General features: G+C 40.0%; 1 protein-coding gene across 1 annotated transcript in view; it reads left to right on the top strand.

Annotated features, from left to right (window-relative positions):
• KIF26B (kinesin family member 26B) overlaps positions 1–24,558 on the top strand; it is a 284,115-nt gene that overhangs the window by 236,197 nt on the left and 23,360 nt on the right. The window contains exon 11 of the mRNA XM_027683763.1: positions 24,272–24,434. Within this exon, the coding sequence (XP_027539564.1) occupies positions 24,272–24,434 (163 nt within the window). The remainder of the gene's footprint in view (positions 1–24,271; positions 24,435–24,558) is intronic.

The following is a 24,558-nucleotide window of genomic DNA, read 5'->3' as shown; positions in this document are numbered from 1 at the left end:
GAATAAAAATGAAAATGAGGATTGGAAGGATCCAGTAATTCAGATTCTTAGTTAAATGGGTGTATCTGCAGTTGTTTCATCTTTGTAAAAAGCTGTGTGTGAAAATTGGGATCCCAGGCATCTTTTGCTTATGTGTCTTGCCTTTTCATTTGTAGCATGAGTTATATTATTTTTCTCAAAAGAAATGTTAGTGGAAACTTTTCAGGAAGAGATAAGAAAAGCTAAAATCCAGTTGACAATTCAGTTCCTGTACAATAACTAGTACTAGTACTGGAGATTTTATCCTTATTTATGAGCTTGTACTAAGTCCTAGTTTTGTGGAATTCACACAACAATGTCTACTTACTAGGCCTAAGAATTCAATGGCACACTTGAACTATATGGCCAGTGAGCAATCTATTTAATGGTTACTTCAGCACCTAAACCTAAAATAACATTTGTTGTTTTTCATTGAGAAATTTAAAACATGCTTATTTTCCACTGTTACACCTGTGTCTTTTGCTCCTCTTCAATGAGAACATGGTACCAAGACCACAGAAAGCCTAAGAAAAAAATCTGGTGTGCCCTTTGGAATCTCCAATATTTCTGTGTTAATTTAGTATTGAATATATTAGAAGTGGATGAAGAACTGTTTTGCTGTTTTTCTTGTGGGAATGTGAGAGCAAAAGAAGGGAGGGGAAAAAAAGAACAAAAATGAGGACATGAGAGACAGCTGAAACAGAATCACAGGGCTGGGAAATAGCCTGAAATTAATGGAAGAGCTCTGAAAGACACTGAAGTTTTGTGCAAAGGAGACAACAATCCACAGAAAAGAACTGGGAAGTAAACAAGGAAGAAGAAATGAGTCTATTTAAAAAAGAGGAATAAGCCTGAGAAACGTCCCTGAATGATCCGGTTGTAGGAGAGTGGTCAATAGATATTTTGTTGAATGTGAAATAGTTCCTAATTAGCTATCAAAACCACGAGCTGCTCAAGGACAAAAAAAAATTCTGTGAAGTTGGCAGTTGGGTCATATGGACAAGAGCCTTGGGACTCTTGTCCCTTGGACTGAAGCCACTGGAGCAATGCCATCTTACACCAGCTGAGGCCCTGGCCTTAGGTGCATGGTCTTTGACACTGGGCAGAGGGCTTTGGCAATATGTAAGTGCAATGCAGTTGCCTGTAAGAGCACTGAAACACTGTCAACATGGATATAATGAGCACTTGGAGCATCTGGCAATAACTTCCACCTTTGGGGTTTTTCTGTATCTGACGGTTTTACTAGGTTGAATTTCTGACCATTTCCTCCTTTATTTCAGGGAACTACGTAAAATAGATGGAATAAGGGATGCACAGACTGTAAATGTAGGAAAACTTCTTGTGTTTTATTAGGGTAATTTAATCTGCAACTCAGGAGCATGGGAATAACAGATTTATATGCCCCAGCAATCACTGTTGTGGAGTTCGTCAACAATGCACTTTATTGTAGAATAGTTTTTAGAGCTGACAGTGCAGATTTGAGCTTTATCTGCACACATCTTACAGTATTATGTTTCATCATCAAGTTAATGAGAGATAGTATAAAAAATCCTCAAGGAAAGCTTCAGTGGAGCTGCCATTCCCCAGCTTTGTTTTTTCCAATGAGTCCTGCTAGCCTGGCAGGACTACATAATGTGATAATAATTGGAGCAGAGGTGTTTGTGTGTATGTGTAGTGGGTGTGAGTATGTTGCATGCACTGAGCCTGAACACGTGTTACACCAGGTTTACAACAGACCTCAGCTGACAGACTCCATTCTGCACAAGTATTCAAGTGAGAAGAATCAGGCCTCACGAACTAGCTCTTTTAATACTCTTTCAACATCTCAACAAATTACTACTTTACAGATACTGTAACAAGCAAATAATGATGGACTGCAAAATGAAATGAGAAGGGAAGTGCTTGTGGTTTATAGTCAGACTTAATAGCAATTACTAATTGCATTTAAATAGCCATTCCTATGAGCAGCAGATAACTGCATCATGGAAGGACACTACTTTGGTCCTGGGCCAGGACAGACATGACTGGTAATGAACTAGCAATCCAATAGCGTGCAGTTATTCCTGAAATATAGCTTGAGTGGAACCCAAATAGGTCATTGTGGTGCTTTCATTTTTCACAAATTAAGCTGTACTTAATTCATTAAAATGTCATTTTGAACCTACAGTCAGGGTATCCAGCAGTTTATTCTCACCTGTTCCACCACTGGTTCAGGCTCAATTGAACATTAATACATTTTCTCTTGTGGAAATGTGGTGATAATTCATTTCATGTATAATTGAACAATTTTTAAATAGTCCTATCCTTGGAATAACTAGCTCTTGTACAAGGCAGCAAATTATCAAAAAGCATGTAATAATTTTTATTAGACTCACTTCACATTTTTGGTTATCTCCAGTTTCATGAATAGTTGCATATGGATATGATGTGTGAAATTAACTTTCATTTTCCTACTGATCCTTCTTTCCTTGCACAAAACCACTGTGACTCAGGGCAAAAGATATCCCACTGCAATTGAAATAGCTTTTCTTTGTATAGTGCAAGTATGTAGCCCCTTGTTTGGAGTTGGGCATCTCATCACTAAGAAAAGGTTGCAGACTGCAGAGAATTTAAAAGAGAAGCAAGAGGAATTATGAATCGTCTGAGATGAGAGAGTTACTCACCTGGAAGAACACTGCGATGGAAAAAAAGCTTCATAGCTTGCAGGAAAAAGGAGACCTCTGAGAGGGGAGATGACAACTACTCTGTAGTACTTCAAGGATGTGAATACACACAGGAGGAAAGAATTGTTTCTGATAAGAAAAGTGGCAGAATGATTTCTTATCCTTAAGTAATCAGATGGAGGAATATAAAATTTAAAGCATGCCAATAGGGATTCCTGTAAGTCAGTGGAATAACTACTGAAGAGCTGAAGTGAGCACTTCCTTGGTAGAATGATTTAAAAGCAAAACAAATGTGTAACTAACAAATATTAATGAACAATTATATAACAAACTATTTAAGATGAGTTAGGGACTAGGCTTATGCAATTTCAGTTCAGAGTTCTGGATCCAAATCTTTGTCAATTTTCAATAGCTGTACTTCCATTTTGATTATTTGTCTACATCCTTGATTGTAAAGCGTTTGCACATGGCTGGCAGGTACACAAATAAACAATAAAATATGTTCTAGAGTGTCTGCTAGAATCAACTCTGCTTTTAGGAGCCTGAAAACCAGCAGTTGTATGGATTGTTACACTTGTATGACATCAAAGAAATACAGAAAGTCTCAGAAATATCTTTCTCAAGACACCGCTAGGTTGTCCAGTCCATTCCTGTGACAGATGATTTAACTCTCTTAACCACTTTTTTTCCTTCATCATTTAGTTACACATTTTTTTAAGGTCTCTTTCTCTTTGAATTGCAAAATCAAGTTCTCCCAGTGCTTGATCCAAAACTCAATGTAAATCAATGGAAATCTTTTTATTGGGATTTGGCTTAAACCCACAGATTAGAAAACATGCTTATATCTAATTAGATGAGATAATCCTCAAATCCTTGCTAAGGGATATTTCATGTTCAGTGTTTGATGATTAACAGCTTATTTGTTGAAAGAGGCAGTATGTGGTTATGTGTAACCTAATGTTGAGTTTGTTTGGGATTGCAAGGGGTGTAATTGATGGAATTGGTGAATGGGAAGACTGCAAAAGTACAAGCATCTATTGTTTGGTTGCAGATGGGTTTGTGACCATGAATTTGGAGCTCAAGAAATTTGTACAGAAACTTGCCACTGAAATGGGGATTTGTGATTACTGAAGTGGCACAAGCAGGACTATTAGATTTTCCTCTTCAATGTATATAAATAGTATTTGTGACCTTAACTTAAAAATAAACAAAACCTTTGTTTACATTTTCTGGGCAAATAGTTGAACAGTTTTTCTTCAAACTCTTTCTTTTCTTGGACTCTTTTTGACATCACCCCCTCGATGGAGGAACAGGCCCTAGAAGCTTTTAAGAGAATTCTGTGGTTGTAAGTGGAGTATATTTCAGCCAGTTTACTTCAAGAGTATTTGAATAGCATTACAACTGCAAGATATTTTTTTCCATACAAACTTTTATTGAAGTTCTTATTTTCATAGCATGTTTGAGAGTAAAGCAATGAAGATAATCCTCTTGTGCTCTTCAGATACCAGATTCTGCTGGATGATCAAAGTTTTCTGGCTGGTGGTTGCCTCCAGGTCTGTACACAATGAACAGATGTGAAGGGGATTTTTTAAAATATTCATTGGCTTTTTAGAGTTAAGCAGGCTGGTTAGAACTATCTTCTGAAATATGAAAATTACTTCTCTCTCTTGCTGCAGGATGAACTTGTTAGATTATTTTAATTTTTAAAATGTTGTTTCTTTATAAATGCCATCCAGGTGACATGCTTTCTAGCAATATCTGACAAGACTCAGTAAAATGAATGTCAGACAACAGGTTTAACTGTATGAGCTGTATTTTCTTTCAGCTATGTTTTGTCTTATCATCCCATTAGAAAAACTATTCTACCTGCCATATTTAAAATTATTTTCCAATGGGTTATTTTTGAGAGACAGTGGGAGTTACTAGATTGTTTCTCTCCCTACTCCTTAGTTCATGCTCTTGGTCATAAATAAATCTTCACTCACTTTGAAAATCAGTGACAAAGTGTACATCCACACTGTTTGAAATATCAGCCCTTCTGGTTCCCTCTGGTACGGCTGGTTCCAGATAGCAGAGAGCTGAGTAGCAGAACGATGGTGGTGGCTGTTTTGGGTGCTGTTACAAATGTGGAAACTATGGAGATACAGTCTTCAAACCTTATAAACAGAACAAAAAAGTTGGGAGTGGTAATAGACATGAAGGGATTTAGGAGTTTGGAAAAGGACACATTACACTCTGCAGGAGTAGGTACTCTCACTGAAGTCCTTCTCCTGCTGGCCTCGCTGTAGGCAACTTGGACAGCCCGCAGCTTTCCCTGGTGTCCTGCCTGCCTTCAGTGGGAGCACCAGGGGGCAGAGAGGTCTCATATGGCTCCCACGTTGTGTGTGCCAGTCCCTTTGGACAGCTCGGACCGCACCAGGCACCTGCACTGCTCAGCTCAGAGACAGATGGAAAACAAAGGAGGGGAGCCACTTACAAGGTGAGCTGTTAAAAGCACATCATCCTCTCTGTGCAAGTGGGACCTGGAACTCCTTGGAGTAGTCTTTTGAGGAATGAAAACAATTCTCATGTCTGCCTCCAGCTTTAAACAGAGTAACAGAATCTTTTGTGCTCCTAGACTGTTTCCTCTCTCTTGCAAACAACAGTTTTCACAGGCTCCATGTGAAGTGTTTTGAAGTCACATGCCTATGCAGGAGGACAGGAATTAGATGCAGCATCCAGAACTGCTACCCAACTGGCATGTATGCATAACAAAAAAAAAAATGTTTTTAAAGGTTAGAAACTTCAAAAAACTTCACTTTTTCCAAGAGGGAGAGAGTATTCCTGGAGTTCTGTGTTCTCAGTCAGGTCATGCCAACATGCACCTCCTGAATTCTGATCATCTCTCTCATGTGTGGACATTACTGTGGTGATGGATGACAGTTCTGATGTCAAAGGGAACTAAGAGTAACAGCTGTAGTTGCAATAAATTACAGGGACGTATAAACTGTTGGGGAGAGGCTGATGACGGATGAATGCTGAATAAGATTTGACTCTCAAAATACATATCTGTGAAAGAGAACCAGTTGGCACCCTACCACATTGTGCTCCAGTGAGATTTGTGAAATGCTCCTGTTTTTTTCTGTTAAGGTTGAGTCTGCTTACTGTGGAGTATGTTTTATAGAAAAAGTGAGGGTGTGCTTTGGTAACCTTTAGGGTCTTTTCATCATACAAAATACAAAATAAGCCTGTTAAGCTGGTAACAGATTTTCTTTTTTCTTGTTAGGTAAGTGCTGCCATTTTGGACGGCTATGTGCTGTGCATTGGCATTATAATCAGTTTTTAAAGGCTTTTATTGGTTTTGAGCTGCTCTTGGTTGAAGTCTGTCATGACTGAAACCAGGGCACAGTCCTTTGTGGGCTCCTTTGCCCAGAATCCTTCATGTGTGTGTTAGACATAAACACACATAGTAGGTCACACACAACTAGTAAAGTTCTTTGTGTTTGTTTGCAGCTGCCATGTCTGTTCTCCTCATCTCAGTGAAGGGAACCTTATGATGATGAGGGTGTTGTTTGCAGGAAGACTCTGGCTGCTGTGAATCTGAATGTACATGCTCCCAGGGACTGTCACCTGTCTTCCCAGCAGGGTCAGGAATAGTCCAGGCAGGGACATACTGCTTCTGCGGCACTGAAGCAGAACTCATTTGGTCTCTGATGGTATCACAATCACATCTGTTAGGTGTACTCTGAAAATTGAAATGGATTTTTTCATACTCCCAAAAAAATTCATAGTTTCTCTGAACGCACTACTATATCACACCATGCAAAAGATAGTATAACCCTTAAAAATAAATTTTTAATTCGGTTGGCCAGGTTCCATCCATCAATGGTGCTTCTCTGTGGAGCAATACCTGATCCTTTTAAGGAATCTGAGCATCACACTAATAGCTGTTCCGATACCTAATCAGAGAGCAAACTCTGCTGTTCCCAAAGGTATCCCTCTTATGGAAGAAGAGAGAAAAATAGATAACTGAAGAGAGTAACAACAAAACACCAGATCTTTTCAACAGGGAACATCTAGTTTTGGGCTGTGAATAAAGAATGTTGCAGGCTGTGTATGAAATTATAGTGAGTTAATGTTCAAATCTAACAGTAATAGCGTGGGTATGTGAGAGTTGTTTTGACTAGCAATTACACATCTATTTTATGCAATAAACAGCTATGTTATCTCTCTATGGAAACTAACCTTAAGTTCAAAACTGAAATAACTTTATTAATAATTTTGTGTTTGTATTCGTATAGATATAAAACCAATAACTGTATGCTTCATGATAAGTATTACCAGTGTGTTGCTTCACCTTACTTCATCTCTCAGAAATATAAAATACCAAATATTTCCTACTAATATCCAATCTGTAGTTCATGTTACCTAATGAATTCTGTATTCTTTTCTGTGTATTAACCATTAACTGGGCCACTAACTGGAGCTTCACATAAGTTCATTTTTAAGACTGCATAATTTGAAAGTAAAATTCCCTTGTGCCAGAAGCCAGCTAGTAAATTTTACCAATGATTATTCTCAGAAATACAAAGGGACTTATCTAACAAGGAGTTAAGTATTCTATGACATTATAAGTTATATGCTGTCCATATGATCTTTCACTGCATTTTTCAATGCATGAATGTGGGAGTAAATTATCCTTGGTTAATCTCATAATATGCAGTAGAACTATATGTACAGTCCTTTTTCTTTCTGCCTCCTTTCTTGTAGGGAATGAACATCTCCCAACTCTGTGGTCTGATTATGTTCGTATTGAAACATTTCTGGCACTTAAATCTGAAAACCATTGCATATTTATGTAGAGAATATTCTTTTGGTAGATCTAAAAATCTGGGCAGAGCAACAGATCTTTGCTTCTCTTGCTGTGCAGGTTCTGAAAAGGGGAGTCGTGAGGGATTCTTTCTCCTTTCACCCACAATAGGAAGAAAAATTCTCTACTGCCATGTTTAGGAAAAAAAGGTCCTGCTTCTGGCATATCAAAGGCTTATTGTTTTGAGGTCAGGGCTAGATCAGTGTTAAAAACTTGCTCAGCACACTGTTCTGCCATTATCCAAGTTTTGAATTGTACAAGTAGAGATCAGCAATGGATATGTTTGAGTGGTTGTTTTACAGATATAATTTTTTTGAGGCATTAGTGTGAATTTTGATCATGTCTGTTTTTGACTGATTCAGAGCTGGAATCTGTAAGCACAGGGCATAATATTTTTACTGTTGCCTTAATATCGCAGTCTTCAGAAAAGAAACTCCATCACAGTCAGAACGCAGGAAATGAGATAGCCCCTAAATGTGGTCTTGTTCTGTTTTTCAAATTTTTTTGTCATTGCTCTCAATCTGTTTATATTAATTATTAAATATGGAACTTTGATGCCCTTAATTTACACAAGCTCAACAGAATGTGGATCGGATACACTTTCCTACCTGATCCTACCTGCATCTTTCCATCTTTAATCTTTTCACTCATTAACAAGTGGTAACATTATGAAACATAGGGTTCTTTTCCTTCTATGTCTCTAGTGTATCTAAGAAGTAACTTTGATTTATCATATAATTCTAGAAAATAACTATGAAGCACTTATTGTCACTGCTGCTGTACCTTTAGTTTCTCAAATACTTTCATGATCTCAAGCAGGTGAGGGAGAAGGCGGCAAGCGTAACTGCAAGCCGCATTTCTGATTTGGGACATTCCGGGCCCAGCCCCTCATGTTGAATATTCTGGAGGCTTAGCCGGCAGCAGGCACCCCAGGATGTGTATTGGGCCACTTTGCTGCCTAACATCTCCACAGGACACGGCGCACAATGCTGTGACACCATCTCTGACATGTCCACTCTATTAGCAGTGGTCACATCCTTGGCAAGCCCCCATGGTATCATTGTAGAAAACCAACAGGAAATAGTGTCTTGACTGCTGTCTTAGTGACTGTACTCCTAAACATCCTTTGATACTAAATATGATGCTCTTCTACGTGATGGAGAAGGTCTAGAGGTGTGTGAAGGTTTCATCCTTTTCTGTTTTCTTTTATATTTGCAAGGTCTGAAATGGAATGATATGTTCTGCTGTGCTAATTGATTAAGTGGCATCTATCATAACATAAAGAGATCAAACAGAATTGTTTTTTCTCCCATGTTACCATTTAGAACTCTCAATTCTTTGCGGATCATTAGCGTATAATTTTCAGATGAGCTAGCCAGTAGGTCCCTAAATAAAAATTAGTAGAAAAGATTAGCTAGGAAAGCTAGACTGGTAATGAGCTGTTGCACTATACTAATATGATGTGTTTATAGTTCATATTTAGCCTTAATCAGTGATAAGAGCAAGTTGTCAGCATTTGATAGCTAATTGGTGTTTCTCAGAATTACATTGCAACAAAACCACTGAAATGAAAATAAAGCTTTTCTTGATATATGACAAGTTAAGGGTTAACTATAAATACTTGGGTCAAATACACCTCTTAGCTACACTATATGCAAATCAGCTACATTGAGGGAAGGTTCATGCGTTGTCCAAACTTCTTTGATCCCTTTTGGTTAATTATGATTTTTTTTAAACTGGTACAGGACTGGCATTGTAAACAGAACCAGGCCTTTAATCCATTTGCTTTGTATTTAATATGTTATACACACACACACACACACACACACACATATAATATGTTATATGACACACAAAAAACCCATAAACCTGAACTACTGAAAAATATTAACAATGCAATGTCAACTTGAACTCTTATAGCAGTCCATTTCTTAATGATTTTGTTTACTCTGTGTTCATTTGGGAACTGCTGTTCTCCCACAGAATTAATTGGATATAAAATAATAACATGGATCTGAAAAATTATAAGGCAGGAATAATCTAAGCCATGGGATATGAAAGACTTGAAAGCCTGGCTAACTTGACATCTGTGAGCTGAAATTTTTGTCATTGCACAGCTATAATTAGGTGACTCTAATCACTCTCATAATTGCTAATACGGGAAATGTCCTGTCTGTCCTCAGTAGCTGGTGGTGGGAATGACTGCTACGCACAATGTTGTGCTTCCAAACTGTAAAGCCGGACAAACTCTGAGCAGAATTTTCTCTGACATGCATGCTCCAAGAGAATTTTAGCTATCTCTTAAGAGGCTAAAATATACATCATCATGCAATCTCATTGCTAGTCATCCAAATACATTTTTAATTGGCCATTTAATTGGCCATTTCCAATCAGATTTAATTCAGGGACAGGCCTTTAGGTATCTGAGGTCTGTGCAAGACTCTTGAGACAGAGAGGGATGAGGCAGAAGCAGGCTGGGCCACAAAGGTGTGAAACCAGCAGTTACCTGCTCCACTGGTGCTGGCTTGCCAAGCAGCTGAGCCGAATGCTAGCCAGCCAGCATGCACAGGCCAAGAAGGAGAGAGGAAGGAGCTGTGTCTGAAGGAGATGAGTTAGGTGGGATGTAGCGAGATGGGGTCGTAGGAGCTATGCATAAGAGGGGACAGCCAAAGTATAGAAAATGGAGTAACACAGGACACAAAACTAGTCTTCATTACTTCCTCTATTCAAAGAACAAGTTGTTCATTTTTCCAGATCCTCACCATTTGAAATGCAATTAGATGAATGTATTTTCCTACTGAGTGAAATTCATGCAGTCAACAGACAAACTTCTCTCATGATTTGCTCATCAGTGTGTATGGAGGAGGAGGAGGAAGAATAGAGAGAAGAAAGAATTTTAAGTGAGTTCACTGCTAGATCATCTGAATTAAGACATCAATTTTTGTTAGTGAAATAGCTGCAAAAGTTAACATTAAGATGTTAAGAAAGTCCTGCTGCAACAATAATTCAGTATTAGCATTCAGATGTGAGAGGAACGAATCCTGAAGGCCTGAGTTAAGACTCAAGAGTAAATTGAGACAAGTACTGCCTTCTCAGATGGTGAACTTTGAAATATCTTCATTGTTCCTAAAACTGGGAAATCTAGATCAGCTGTCTGTGCAGTTAAATTCAACCCTCCTTTCAAAATGGGCATACATTTGGATACAACCCTCTGGATACAGCCCTCACCCTCTCTTCTATGCAGAAGTGGTACCTAATGTCTAGGTAAAAGAAATGTAATTTAATCTGTCTAGATCTAAGTAAATACCTGAATTGGTGACCCCTGAGAATTTATTAAGCTGAGAAGACAAGGGTCTGTAAGATGCATCAGATAGTGAAGACTGAAGAGACACTAGCTAGCATTGAAGTGGGAGCTGTCAGACTAGAGGGAAGGCCATTGGGAAAGTTCTTCAAGGACCAGTTTTGGGAGAGATTTTATTTTACTTGACGTTATTATCAGCAGTCTTGGCACACAAAGGAGGAGCATGCTAATCATACCGACTGGTTACACAAAGCTGAGAGCCATCATCTGTAAAAAGGCATATCAGAACATCAGATGAGAGCAGCTGTGAGGGCTCTCACAGTGCCCTAATACAAACGGCACTAATGCAAGGGAGTTCCCTGATGGACTGCTAACAATTTCTGATGCAATCTGGGAGCTCATCAGCTAGAAAGTGGATGGGGGTGTGTGCTGATTTAGGCACATTGGTTATGATCACAGGTGTCCATAACTGAAGTAACAGTGACAAGGTATTGAAATCTGAGGAGGCATTAGGAATGACAGCAGAAAAATAGTAATAGTTATGCAAGGGGCTAGCAATTCGTCTCTTGGGTACGCTCTGGTATATTCATCTCATACAGATGAAGGATTAATTCAGACTGAAACAAGAAAAAGAAAGTCTGACGAGGGGAGCTTTTCACATGAGAGAACATGAAATTAATTTGGCTTGCATATCCAAATAGAGTTAAGGAAAAGAGAGCACATTTCTGTACATGTGGAGGAGCATTCCCATTCCCTGGGAGCAAGAGCAATGGAAACCAAAGAGCATGGGCAGATAGGGAAGTAGCTGGCTTCCAGCATGCCACTCTGAAATGGAAGTGTGTGTGGGCAGTGCTAGGTTTTAAGGATGGGTTTTCTAAATGCTTAAGGAGGATTATATGATTCTCTGTACTAGGTAGGGGCTGGAGCTAATAATTCAGTTTCTTCTGACCCCAGCATCACCCCTGCTTTGGTGATAGCCCAAGGGGATTAGGCTCAAGGGACCAAGCAACGCATTTCTCTTTCTTCTTTCTCCTTCTGTGGTGGTTGTCCATGCTCTGTCTACCAGAATGACTGCCTTTGCTCTTGGCCTCTCTCTGTCTCCAGACACATTGACAAGGGTTAATTGGATGCTGAGGAACTCTTTGCTCTGCCCGTAGGGGAACGCGGCAGGCTTGCAGAGGGGATGCAGGAAGGAGGCTACATAGTCAGACTGTAAATCTCTGTAACGTAAGAATGTAAGAACAAGAATGACCATACTGGTTCAAGTCAAATATCCTTATACTATCCTGTCTCTGTCTAAATTCAACAGCAGATGCCAAGGATGGAGTGTAAGACTGGAACAAATAATTCATCAAAAAGTATTCAAGCCTCAACTATTTTCAGCTGTGGGAATTCACTGGCTTTGTAAACAGAAGTAGGACCTTCCAGGCACATTGTAAATGATTTCAGTTTGAGGCTTTCTGAAAACTGTTGGGTTGAAGTTTGAAAGGAGCTTTTTATGAAAGACTGGCTCAGCTTATCTTTGAAATTTTATTTTAGTGCTTCTTGAATTTTGAACAGCTAACTTTAATAGATATCTTTTTATAATTTAAAACTAAATACATACAAACATTAGTATTGGATATTGCTTTCTGTCACAACTCTGTTCTGACTAACTATCTTGTGGAGAGGCAGCTGTTAACGTGGAAAAAATCAAATTTATAGTTGCTTTTCTGAGCACAATAGATATAATATTGAACTCTAAAGAATGTTCTGGTTACCTCAGGTAAAACTGCAAGCTATGTAACAATTGCTAAATGGCATATTTAAGAGAGTTCCTTTTCTGTTCTGCCAAAGGCTGTAAGAAGATCTCTGAAGTGTTAGAGATATAAGAACCTATTGAAAAGCTTGTCTACTCAATGGTATTATAGTGGGCAGAATAAATATAAGAATCCATTTAAAGGGGGAGTGAACCTTCACATAACATGAAAAATGAATGTGTCTCATTAATATTTTAAATTGCTGCATGGGTGAAGATAAATGTATTTGATACAGCTTATCTCCTCTTGGTTTAAATAGCAAATATATACATTAAAATATTTATACATCAATTTTGCCACTTTTACTTACAATGCGTAGTACTTGCCTGAGTCTGGGGTCCCTCAGGTTTTGTTTAGGCTCATGTGTGTATGAAGTATGGCGGAGCATGGGAGATGTTAAAGAATCATACATTTACTTTCCTTATGCCTGTGTTTATAGATGACAGAATTCCCACTGCCCTGCACCAGCTGCTAGATTTGGACCTGTTCTGCCAAAACTGTCATCATAAACATGCCTGTGGTTCCACAGTTTAATTTCAATGCCATGTATTTGACTTGAGAAGAGACTGGTTTAGTCTCTGTCTCGTGTATCCTGTCACTAAATCTGTAAAAGCCCAATTCAGACTCTGAAGCATATGGGAGCCTTTTTGGAGATTTCAGTGACTGCTGGGTTTGGACCACAGTGCCATGGGTTTCAGTCAATAAAATCTCAATTCTGGGGCTTGTTTTTGGACATCACTAAACCCAGGCACAGGTAGAGAATTTTGATCTGTGATCTTTAATTGCCATGCAAGTCACCATCATCACTGCTGTTGCTCAGCCTGTCCCATCACATCTCTAAATCAGCCAGCAGTGTGAGCAGCTCAGCCCATCTGTGGATGAAAGTTTTGTCTGTCTGACGGCCATTCATTTTTATGTCAAAGGACTCCATAGTCTCTCTACAGTTCCTAACAAGCTCACCCCACCCATATTGACTGCTGGCAGTACAAATATAGAGGCCAAGGACTTGCAGGTCAGAGAGCATTCTGTTCATTAGATTCTGCAAACATCATTACAGGTATCTAAGAAACTTATTTTCATCCTAAAATTATATATTGAGTAGTAAAGTGAGTTCTTGAAGTGCAACCAGCTTTCTAGTCCATTTTATTTTTTAAAGAAACAGGTGTAGTGGAGAAACTCAGCTTTCTTACTCTTCTTGAAAGAGAAAGAATGTGTAAAGTTAAACAGTGAAGTCCATACCTAGCCCCTGTTACTTACCCACATTTTTGGAAAGACAGTCATACATGTTGCCTAGGGTCTGTGTGTATTACCTGTACATGCCAGCATAATATTCCTTAATATAAATCACAGATTTTTAATTTGTAGATGGTTTGGAGCTGAGCAACTGAGGCCTATGTGTCCCCAGCTGTTAAATGGGGACATCACACATTAAAAAAAATCTTCCATTTTGGAACTTGCTCCACCTGCTTAATTCCCATCCTAAGTTAGCAGATCACTGGGCTGCTGCAAAGTCCATCTTCCTTGCCAAAGGATTGCTTCTTTTATCAGGTTTTATCAGTTTCATGCTTTGTGAAGCAGACTTGGTAGCTGTATGTGAAAAGGAACTTCAAAAGGTATTAAATTGATTACCAGAGAGAGAAGCATGACTTGGGGCTTCCGACTGTATATTTTGCTTTAATGCTGAGAGTTTAATATTTTCACTGCTTTACTTTCGGTTTTGACAGCTTATAGTCAGGGCCCACTTTCATGTAAGTGCATATTTTTTGGTCTGTTGATCTAAATGAACAGTTCTAGGAGCATCAGCATCCAGAAAATAATGTTTGTAACAACTTGTCTCTCAGTTTGATATCCAAAAGGGTATAAAAACTGGCCAAAAGTTTTCCTACCTTTTAGATTTTCTCTCATCCGTCTGATTTCTCTGGTGTGTTCAAGAGTGGAGTTTAAAGAGTTTCAGTCTGGTTTCTGTGGAAGCACAAATAAGATTTCTTTCCATCCACCCAGCCATCAATTCTCACAGTGTTTACAGAGGTTTACTAACTTTGAGCTTTTTATATTATTTTCTGAAAGTTTCTTCAAGTTGGCCAACATTCTAGAAGTTTATTGCTAGAGGTGATAAGGCAAGCTTATGTGCAGGTACATAGGCAGCGTGAACTCTCAAGCCTAACTTTCTTTGGGAATATATCTAGTGAGTGGCATAGAAGAATTAGAAATTTTCATATTATTACTGACAACAAAAATCTGCTTTCTTCTTTCTTTTTTTTCCTTTCCACGCAGGAGTGTGTGCACTTTCACTGCCCTCTGCTACAATGCTGAAGGCTATAGGAGGTTGGCATGTAAAATCTTACTTATCAAAATGTGAATTATTTTGCTAAGTGACCTTCCCAGTTTCCTGGAGATGTCATCTGTTTACACTAGTAGCAGTGCCAACTGGAGTGGTTTCTAAAACTGAACAGCAGTCAATTTATTTTCAGGTACTACTCCATTTGGGATTGCAATTAGAATAACTAGAGCTGCTCTCCAGCACAGGAAACTGGGAAGGTCATGCTGCCAAATTGTTGGCATCTTGATGAAGGAGTGTAAACTACTGCTGTTGCTACTGCAGATCAAATGAGCCTAACCAGAATGAGGTAATTATGAAATCCTCCCAAAAGATCATGAATATTCATGCATCAATTACAAACATTTGAAGTTAATTTTCGTTTGAGGAAATAACCCTGGTATTCCACTCTCGGTACTTATGAATCATAACACTCCTCGCAGGCAAAGGGCAAAGCTGTTTCTTGCTGCTCGGGCTCATGGGTGCTGCTGTGTGCACAGCAGTGGCTGCCTCTGGCCAGGCTGAGCAGCAGTGCTCCGTGTGGCAGCCAGCTGCCTTTCTGTCCCACCACCAACTTACCAGTGTGTTCACCAGGAAGCAGCTGAAACGGTCACCGATCTGCCTGGGTTGAGGGTAACACACCTCATGCCAGTCTGGTAGGCAGATGCTTGTCTGCACTGAAAGGGGAGTTGAAGTTACTGCTGCCCTGCCCTCTTGGCAGGGGCTGTCACCCATGGGGGCTCTTCAGCACGTGTGAACCCCAGTGATGAGACTGGCAGCAGCTCAGCTGCAGGGAGCTGGGGCCTTTTGAAAAACAAGCCCTTTGCTTGGCCTCTTGAATGCGGAGTCGAGAGCCTTGCTTTAATCTCCTCACTGCTTGGCCCCATTAAGGCAGTGGGAGCTGGGGGCATCAGTGCTGGAAGGAAAGATGCTGAGTAAGGGGAGCGGGACCTTCTCTTCATTGTAATGGAGTGGTGGTGGAAACACCCTTGCTGTGTGTCTGCTCTGCTCCTGCCAATTTTAGCCACTAGAAGGGCTAGTTTGAAAGTGGTTTCCGTAACGTGTCCTCAGGGACATGTCAGGGAGTGTTTCCTCATGCTTTTTCTTGCTATGTGCCCTATAGGCACAGGCACTGTCCAACTACATCCCAACCCTTCCCTTCCCAGCGCTCCTGCTGCACTGCCAGGGGGCAGGCAGCCCAGAGGAGAGGCAAGCAGGCTCCCAAGCTGCTCCAGTTGCTATTCCATAGCAGATATACTGTTGTCTTCTCGTATAAAGAAACCAAACCATACAGATAGGCTGAGGCAAACATGGTTGCCGTAATGCTTCCAAGTGAGGGAAACAAAGGGGGGCATGGGAGAGAGAGGGCTTTTTCCTTCCTTTTCTGAGTGTACCTTGGTAGAAGTTAGCACCTGCAGAGTCCTTAAATTATTTAAGATCTGAATCATTATTGGTTTTAACTGTATGATTTTTTTCTCCTATAAATCATAGTCTACCTATTGCTCGTGTTTTCTTAACCAGTGCTATTGATGGTTTTGAGGGATCTGGCTTTAGCTCCAAGATAGAGTTGCTGAGCCTAATTAGCTCCCTGGATTAACTGAGCTTTGGTTTTTTAACTAGAATTTATTAGGAACTGGCACTGTAATGAGGCAGACCAGTAGGATCCTTTTCTTTTTTATTATCTTTGAACTTTCTTTAGATGTTTTTAATGGTTGCTTGTGAATGGCATTTGTTTTTGTGCTGGCAGTTGGAGTACAGAGGAGAGAGGGATCATTTTTTCTTCATTTTCAGTGTAGACTTCTCTCTGAAACCATCAGTGGTCTCCAGTATAGCTGCCCTCCCAACCACCTCCCCCCTCCCACCACAAAACTTGCTCTTGCAAGTGCTGTGCTGCATGACTTTAAACTACATTTTGATCTCTTAGCTCTCATTTGAATAATACATTGACCTGTAGATAAGAGTTTATGTCTTCAGTTTGGTATTGTCAAAATGCAAAATGCAAGTGAACCAAACCACATAAATTCACGAAACTTGGGCAAAGACTGCAAGGAACTTTTTTCTCATTGAGTTATTGAGTTATTTAAATGAAGGTCAAGTGGCTTCAGCTCCATTGCTGGCACAAGGTGGAAATGAGAAGATGGAGGAGACGTCTTTCTCTGTGCATCTTCAGGGCTAGCGTAGTGGTGTGCAGCTCAGAGCTGGGCCGGCAATGTCAGAAACCATGCACTCTTTGGTATGTAAAGGTAAAAGTGAAGTTTTTGTGTGATAGCAGTAGCTTTATTGTGAGAGTTCTACTATGGATAAACTTGAATTGCTGAGATGAGGCAGCAAAAGGACCTTCAAGAAGTAGGGTACTTTTACGTCATCTTTGAATAATAGCTCCTTGTCTGTTTTGTGGGCTGTTTAAGTTTCATCAGCTTGGGATCAAATTTTGTCCAAAAGTTACAGCTCTTGAATGAGCCCCTTTCATGGTGAGAGGGAGAAGAGGCTATACTTGGGAGAAGAGGCCAACCCCCACCTGGCTACAACCTCCTTTCAGGTGGTTTTAGAGAGCCATAAGGTGTCCCCTGAGCCTCATTTTCTCCAGGCTAAACAACCCCAGCTCCCTCAGCTGCTCCTCATAAGACTTATGCTCCAGACCCTTCACCAGCTCCATTCCTCTCTGGACATGCTCCAGCACCTCAATGTCCTTCTTGTGGTGAGGGGCCCAAAAACTGAACTGATTTGAGTTGCAGCCTCACCAGTGGGACTCTGTCCTTCTCTCATTGATTTTATTTTGTGTCTTTGGTGAACAAAAACAAAAAAGACACTATTTTGTGCATCTGCCATATGCTCATGTGTTGAACATGTCAAAACCACAAGGATTGTTCTTCAATATGAAGTTTGCTCTTAAAAGACAACAATTCTAGGGGGAATCCGCCTACATTTTATATACATTTTGTGATAGTACAGTTTAAATGTAAAACCCGCACTTGGCTGCAGCAACACCTTTCTCCTGCTCTTGACCTCTTGACTGCTGCAGTGTCACATCCCTTCCAGATGTGGTTATGATTTTCCCAGTATATGAACCTGAGCACAGTATCCCCTCAGCATGGTCCTTTTAGCTGGCTCCCCCTTCCCCTGTGCAGTGAGCACAATGTTCTGGGTTGTATTAGTGTACTTAATACAAGATAACTAACTGCAGTTGCAGTGGAAATTTCCACTTTGCTTTATTTTCCCTTTAAGGCTAGTGAGCTTCCACCTGGAACAAGTTCATTATCTCCCCAATGCCTTGTTTCACCAGGTGGAGGATTCCCTAGGTTAAAGGTCCAACACGTTACTCATCTTTCTTCAACTGCCTTGCTTCGTTCTTCTAACAAAGCCAGGCTTACATGGCTGAACCACTGAGGGCTTTATGACTCCACCTAGCCTCATTTTGCCTGTGCCTACACACATTGCTCCCATTTCCTCTCTTCCTCTATCAACATTATTAACAGAAAGGAAAGACATAACTAAGCAAACTATACTGAGTCATTGTGAACTCAGCTGCTACACACCTGTAACATCTGCTGTTGGGTTTGTTCCTTTTGAGCTATAAACTGTCCTCTGTAGAGATTATTCCCATGCAATAAGAGCCAAAACCAAATACAGTCTTTATGTGATTCCCTTGTCATGTAAGCATTTGTTACTGTGAATAAAGCAGTGCATCAGCTCAAAGGAGCAGACTTCATGATCAAAAATAACTGCCATAGTTACTGAGATTTTTCCTTTGACATACCTCTATAAATAATTAGATTACAAGACACCTGAGGGCATACATCATCTGATGCTGTAACAATAACACCTTGAGCGAGTTGACAACTCTCTCCTTTTGGCCAAGTGCCTAGGAAGACACTAAGGTATATGATTAATAGAGAGCGCAAAGACACAGCCTTGCACTTCTTAAAGCTTAGCTTTACTATTGTATTGTCTCCCTTGTGGAATGTTATTATTCCTATTCCTAATGGTGCTGCTGTTGTTGTTGAATAGCCAAAATCCTCAGACCGGCGGAGTGAGAGGAAAGGGAAGACAAAAAAAATCTTAAGGTGGTCTTGGGAAAGACCAAAACAAAGCATATAATACAATTGGCTAAATAATTCCACAGAAAAATCATTATTCTAACATTTCAGCTGGATATTCCTCTCCAGTATTGCCTTCTTTTTATGGAACAATTCTGTGTTTGCATCTCCCATACACAGAATGAAATGCTGGGCAATGAAAACTCCTGTGAATTTCCTGAGTGTAATATTTATTCTTACTGCTTCATTTTCTATTCATGAATTCTATTTTGCAGCCCTAAACAAAAGCAATTACCATTTGCCTCTCTTCTGTGTAGCTGACTTTGAACACATTGCTTGCACAGATTCTCGTCAAGCTGGAGGACCTGGCAGAGGAAAATCCAGGAAGACATTGCCTATGTTACACCCCCTCACCCTGGCCTACACCTCAACTGGGCAGTGTGATTCATGCAGCCATGTCAAATTATGGCAGAGTTATGGGATTCCTCTGCTGTGTATCAGTGAGCAATTAGGGGGACTTCAGAGGGTAGAGGGGCCTTGGAGGTCAGGCAATGACAGTGAAGGATGTTAGTGGGAGGAAGAGGGGAAGAAGGAGATTGATACTGGAAGAGTGTCTAGCAGTGATGCTGGAGAATGACAAAGTCTGATGTAGCTGATTTGACCACTGCAGGATGAAACTGAGCTCTACCAGGCTGTTAAGGGGAGGAATTAGGGGTGAGTGTCATGATATGGGAGTAAGAACAAGCAAGAACATTAGATGAAGAAACCCCGGGATAGACACTGATAGAAGAGAATAGGATTGTTTGACGAGAGAAGAGCATGTCAAAAAGGACATGAACACATTAGAGCACAGCTTTCCTACAGCACTGCAAAGGATTGTGATACTCCTGAGTCTCACTGCTTTTCTATAGGCAGCAAATACTAGCAAAACCCCATGGTAAATTGTGAGTCATGTTCTTCTTCTTTACTGCTTGTCCAAACAAAAGGTGGCAGCTGGTGGCTGCTGCTGCCACCAGCTAGTTCAGCAACTCAGTATTTAACATATAGGAATGTCCCTGGCTTGCTGGAGTCTCATTGAAATGTAACCACAAATTTTATGAAATTACATAAAATACAAATAATAAGAGCATTTGGATTTTGAAATCAATTACTACAGGGGCAGGAAATGTCAAAATTAATGGGCTATACATTGTGTTGTCTGTTCAGGATTCCCCCCAAGTATCAACTTTTTCAAGGCAGATAAATGACTTGCTTTACACATGAATTGAGACTGTACACCAATGTGGTCATTGCAAATAAAACCTTCCCTGATTTGTAACAGAAACTGGAAGGCATATGGAGACTGGGATTGAGGACTGTGGAAGTGAAGGAAGGTCTTCTGAAGGGAACAGGTATAACGTTCAGAACTAGCTCTGCCAATGCGTTCCTAAAATTTTTAGATGGGCTACTAATTGCATGTTCCTGGTTGTTTTGAGAACCCAGACTGAGAACCAGCTGACCCATTTTATGTTCAAGAGAAGTAAAAGTTAGCTGAACGTGAAAGACTATGCAATGATCAGTATTGTGAAAGATTGGTGCTTCACACCAAACACTTGTACTTAGTGAAGTCTTCAACGCTTCAGGTATGATCAGAGGATTATGTACCTCGCCTCAGAGGCATTAATCAGATACTGCATTGATGAACTCCACAGGGAAAAGAAAAAATAATAAAGAGCCTTTGAAGAAATCAGTCATTCTGGGTTCTGAGATTAGTATGTATAGTCATAACAGTAGATAATGGACAAGTCTGTCCATTGCAAGGCAAGGATTAAATGAAAGACTAAATAATTTATAGTTCAGTGAGCACTGGTTTTCCTGTGCAGGGATTGAGGTAGGGGTCTAGTGTAAAAATAGTATCCAGTCATGAAATTAAGGATTTTGACTTAACAGCACTGTAAATCCTTCAGCAGCTTTTGTAATATGAGAGGGTGTAAATATCAGAGGAGAAAAAGGAGCAGAATGGAAAAGCGAGAAGCCCTCATATGGAGGGCTGTTACTCCATGGAGTTAACTGAAGATTTCTGCCCAGCAATCTTCTGTGCCACACCTGCAGACATACTTCATAGAGACATCTAAGTTTAGTTTCCTGCCCAGAGAGCTCCTGCTTCTGGACTTTTCCAGAGTCAAAACTTTGCATACTTTCTTTTGGAGTTTTACCTGTGTGGCATGTATGAATAATATTTAGTAGCATTTTCCTGTAACCATGATTATCTAAGGAGCTAGGCAAGAAAAGGTGTAAGAGTAATGTATTTGATTAGACCAAGTGATGTAATAAGAAAAAAATGAGGTGACTTTTAAATACTGAAAAAACTACAGAATTGACTTACCGGTGTACAGGCATTGAAGTCTGAAGTGTGGTATCCTGACCACATCTTCATTTTTCTCTGTGTATTACATCCTCATATTCATAATAGGTTATGGTAAATTTCCTAAACTGTAAAAACATTACTTGTTGGGATAGAAATTTATTTAAAATGAAGACAGGTATATTAAATGGTGTCACCGTGCTGCTCTGGCATATAATTTTTATTGCTTTTGGAGCAGAATAGAAATAGACCATTGGCATTCCTGAAGTTTCATCTGCTGTAAAAACATTGGTGCATTTTACTATGCTGCTCTGAGAAATCTGGGACATTCTGCTAGCCAGCCTCTGCTTAATACAATGACCAACATGCATGCAGGAGCAGCAGACCTTCTGTGAGATTCTTCAAAATTTCTGTGTCACTTAGTTTAGTTTGCAGAGCCAGAGGGTCTTGCTTCTCAAAGCCCTTCCAGTGCAGAAGTGCAGACCTTCTCTTTGTAAAACTTCTGCTTTCACGGGAAATTTTGCATTTGCAAATACCAGCTCATGAATCACCTAATGAAACAATTCACAGCCTTCCATTTTTTTCAGGCAGAAGTGCTATGTCAGCACTCAGAAGAACAAAGCATCTACTTTGAGTCTCATGCTGTCTGTCAAGCAAATTTCAGTGAGACATCCAAGATATTTTACCAATATTTTAATTGAAGAGGATAGAGTGAGTTCGAAATTAAGCCACGCATTTTTGTGTTTTATATTCTCTTTTATTTTCTTTCATTCCTTCCAAAGTTAGTAGGTAGTATTGTGAGAGATCAGTGAACCTTGAACAGTTGAACTTGTCTTATGGCAATGTCCAGAATTAGAAAAATCTGTGTTTCATAACTTTCTTCCCCTTTATTTTATTTTATTTTTCAGTGTGCAGTAGTGACATGAGGCTAATTATTTTTTCTGGGTGCAGAGTGAAGTTGATAGTCAAGATGCAGGCTGCTGAATGAACAAACTCTGAAATTAGAAATCAGTGTTGGCTGGGCTTTTTACTGCTAGGTCTCATGCTTTAGTCCTTGAAAAATCTGCACTTTAGTTCCCATCTGATATATGTCAGAGGATCATTTGAATGATATAATAGGTATTTCCTCTGCATTGTCATTCTTCTTGCAAGTGTGTATTTCGGTACAGGCAGGTGACACAGATTATTTTATATTCCTAGTGGGTATACCTCTAGGAGAGCCACACCTCAGTTTGCTGATGCTAGCTGCATGGGCTATGTGTTCTCAGGAGACCAACATGTTTAGAATGTATTCTTTTGCCCTTTCCTCTGTCGTCTCGTGTTTTGCAATGATAGAAGCATTGGCAAATAAAAGGCTTGTTATTGATTTCTGTGCAGATGTTAATAATTTCCGTGTTACTCTGCATTGGAGTGGCAGCAACTGATGTACAAAATTTGACATCTTAATTATTCCATGATGGAAAGGAGGGACACTAACCTGAGAGACAGCAGCTTATTAACTCTGGATTTGTGGATTTAAGGCAGCCTTAGGTCACAAGTGAAATGAGTGAGACTGTCTCAGTGTAGTCTGTATGGATATTTGTTTGTTTCTCAAAGACACCTGCCTGCCTTCACTGTGTCTGGAGCAGATGGAAGCAGAAATCCCAAAACAAAAAAATGTTTTACTTCCAGTATTGCTAGCCAAGCTGAAATTGTATATACTAGAAATCTCAGGAGATGCACGATTTATGAGCTCTCCAGAGTTATTGCTAGATGCATCAATATATGCAACCCAAATGCTGCTATTTATTAATCAAAAAGAGAGGTCCAATAGTTTTGGTGTTTGTCCATCAGTCCCATCCAGTAGGCATAGGTTCAGTTCCCAGCAGCTTTGTATGCAGAGTTCCTGTGAGTTGGAAATGTGAAGTGAATGACCAAGGGCACACATGCACCACAGGTCATTAGCAGATATTGAACAATGAACTCCAAAAATCTGATCTGCAGCCACTGAAGGTGTTGCTATCATTGCAACAGTGAAAGCAATTCCTTTACCAATAGATAAATATCAGACTGTTGCTGTCTTTGTTTTCAGCTGTACGTAACTATCACCCAGAACCTTGAAGACAGGAGAGGCTGTCTTCAAGAGGATACCATTTCCCAAATAACCATCCAGTTGACCTGTACATCACGTAGATAAATGTCTCTTTAAAAATTGTATATTTTGCATTTCTGACTGCAGGATTAGACAACCACCACAGAATTACTTTATATGCATCATCATGCTGTTAAAATTCATATTCGCAGTCCAGTCACAGATAGCTCCACAATAAGGCATCAGCGTTTCAAAAGCTATCCGATGCTGAACAATAGAGTAAGTGGCAAGAACAGAAAATTTGATTTCCGCCTCAGTGGAAGAAAAGATCTAATATGAAAGAACAATTGTGTGAAGTCTGAAGGCTTGATTGTTTTGTATTTCACCAGCAGCATCCAAAATTGACTTCAATGATTTAACTACTATTAACCTTGAGTTATCCAGTGCCCTAGAAGGCAAGAAAAAATTTGTGTTCTCTAATCTAACCCACTACTCTCTTTGTCCTCCAGAGCTGGGCCAGGGTTTGCCTGCACATTCTGCACTTCCAAAGGGCAGCAGTTTGATGTTGCTTTAGCTTCTTAACAGTCTCCAGTGCTGGTCTGCATCTCTGTATTGGCAGTGGTAACAGTGCAGGTAGGACTGAGACCAGAAGAAGACAGAAAGCAGGAACTGGGACAAGAAGTTTGAATTGTAGTCCAGTATCTTTCAGCATGCTCAGCTGCGAAAACAGCGTAGCCTAAACCTGAGGAAGGCAACTAATTAGGATTCCATTAAAAAGAGGAGAAAATATCTTGCCAAGACCCAAGTTGCATCATGGTGGCTGAAATGAAACCTTGCTCGCTAATGTAGCCTTAATTCATTTTATTTTGCAGAGACAGCAAGCTCACCATGTTGCTTCGAGAGTCCTTGGGGAATATGAACTGCCGCACCACAATGATAGCTCACATTTCAGCTGCTGCAGGGAACTATGCTGAGACACTGTCCACCATCCAGATTGCATCACGGGTCCTCAGGATGAAGAAAAAGAAAACTAAGGTAAGACAATGTATAACTCCCTTCTTGTGATGGTGGAGAAGGGAGGAAGAAGGATCCTGAAGGTTCCTTAATAGGGTAGAGCAAAATGTAAAAAATCAGTAGTCAATTCCAAAGTGTATGGGTT

Source organism: Neopelma chrysocephalum, unplaced genomic scaffold (assembly GCF_003984885.1).
Source record: "Neopelma chrysocephalum unplaced genomic scaffold, ASM398488v2 Primary Assembly neopelma1_23, whole genome shotgun sequence".
Taxonomy (NCBI): domain Eukaryota; kingdom Metazoa; phylum Chordata; class Aves; order Passeriformes; family Pipridae; genus Neopelma; species Neopelma chrysocephalum.
This window is presented reverse-complemented; position numbering and strand designations above follow the sequence as displayed.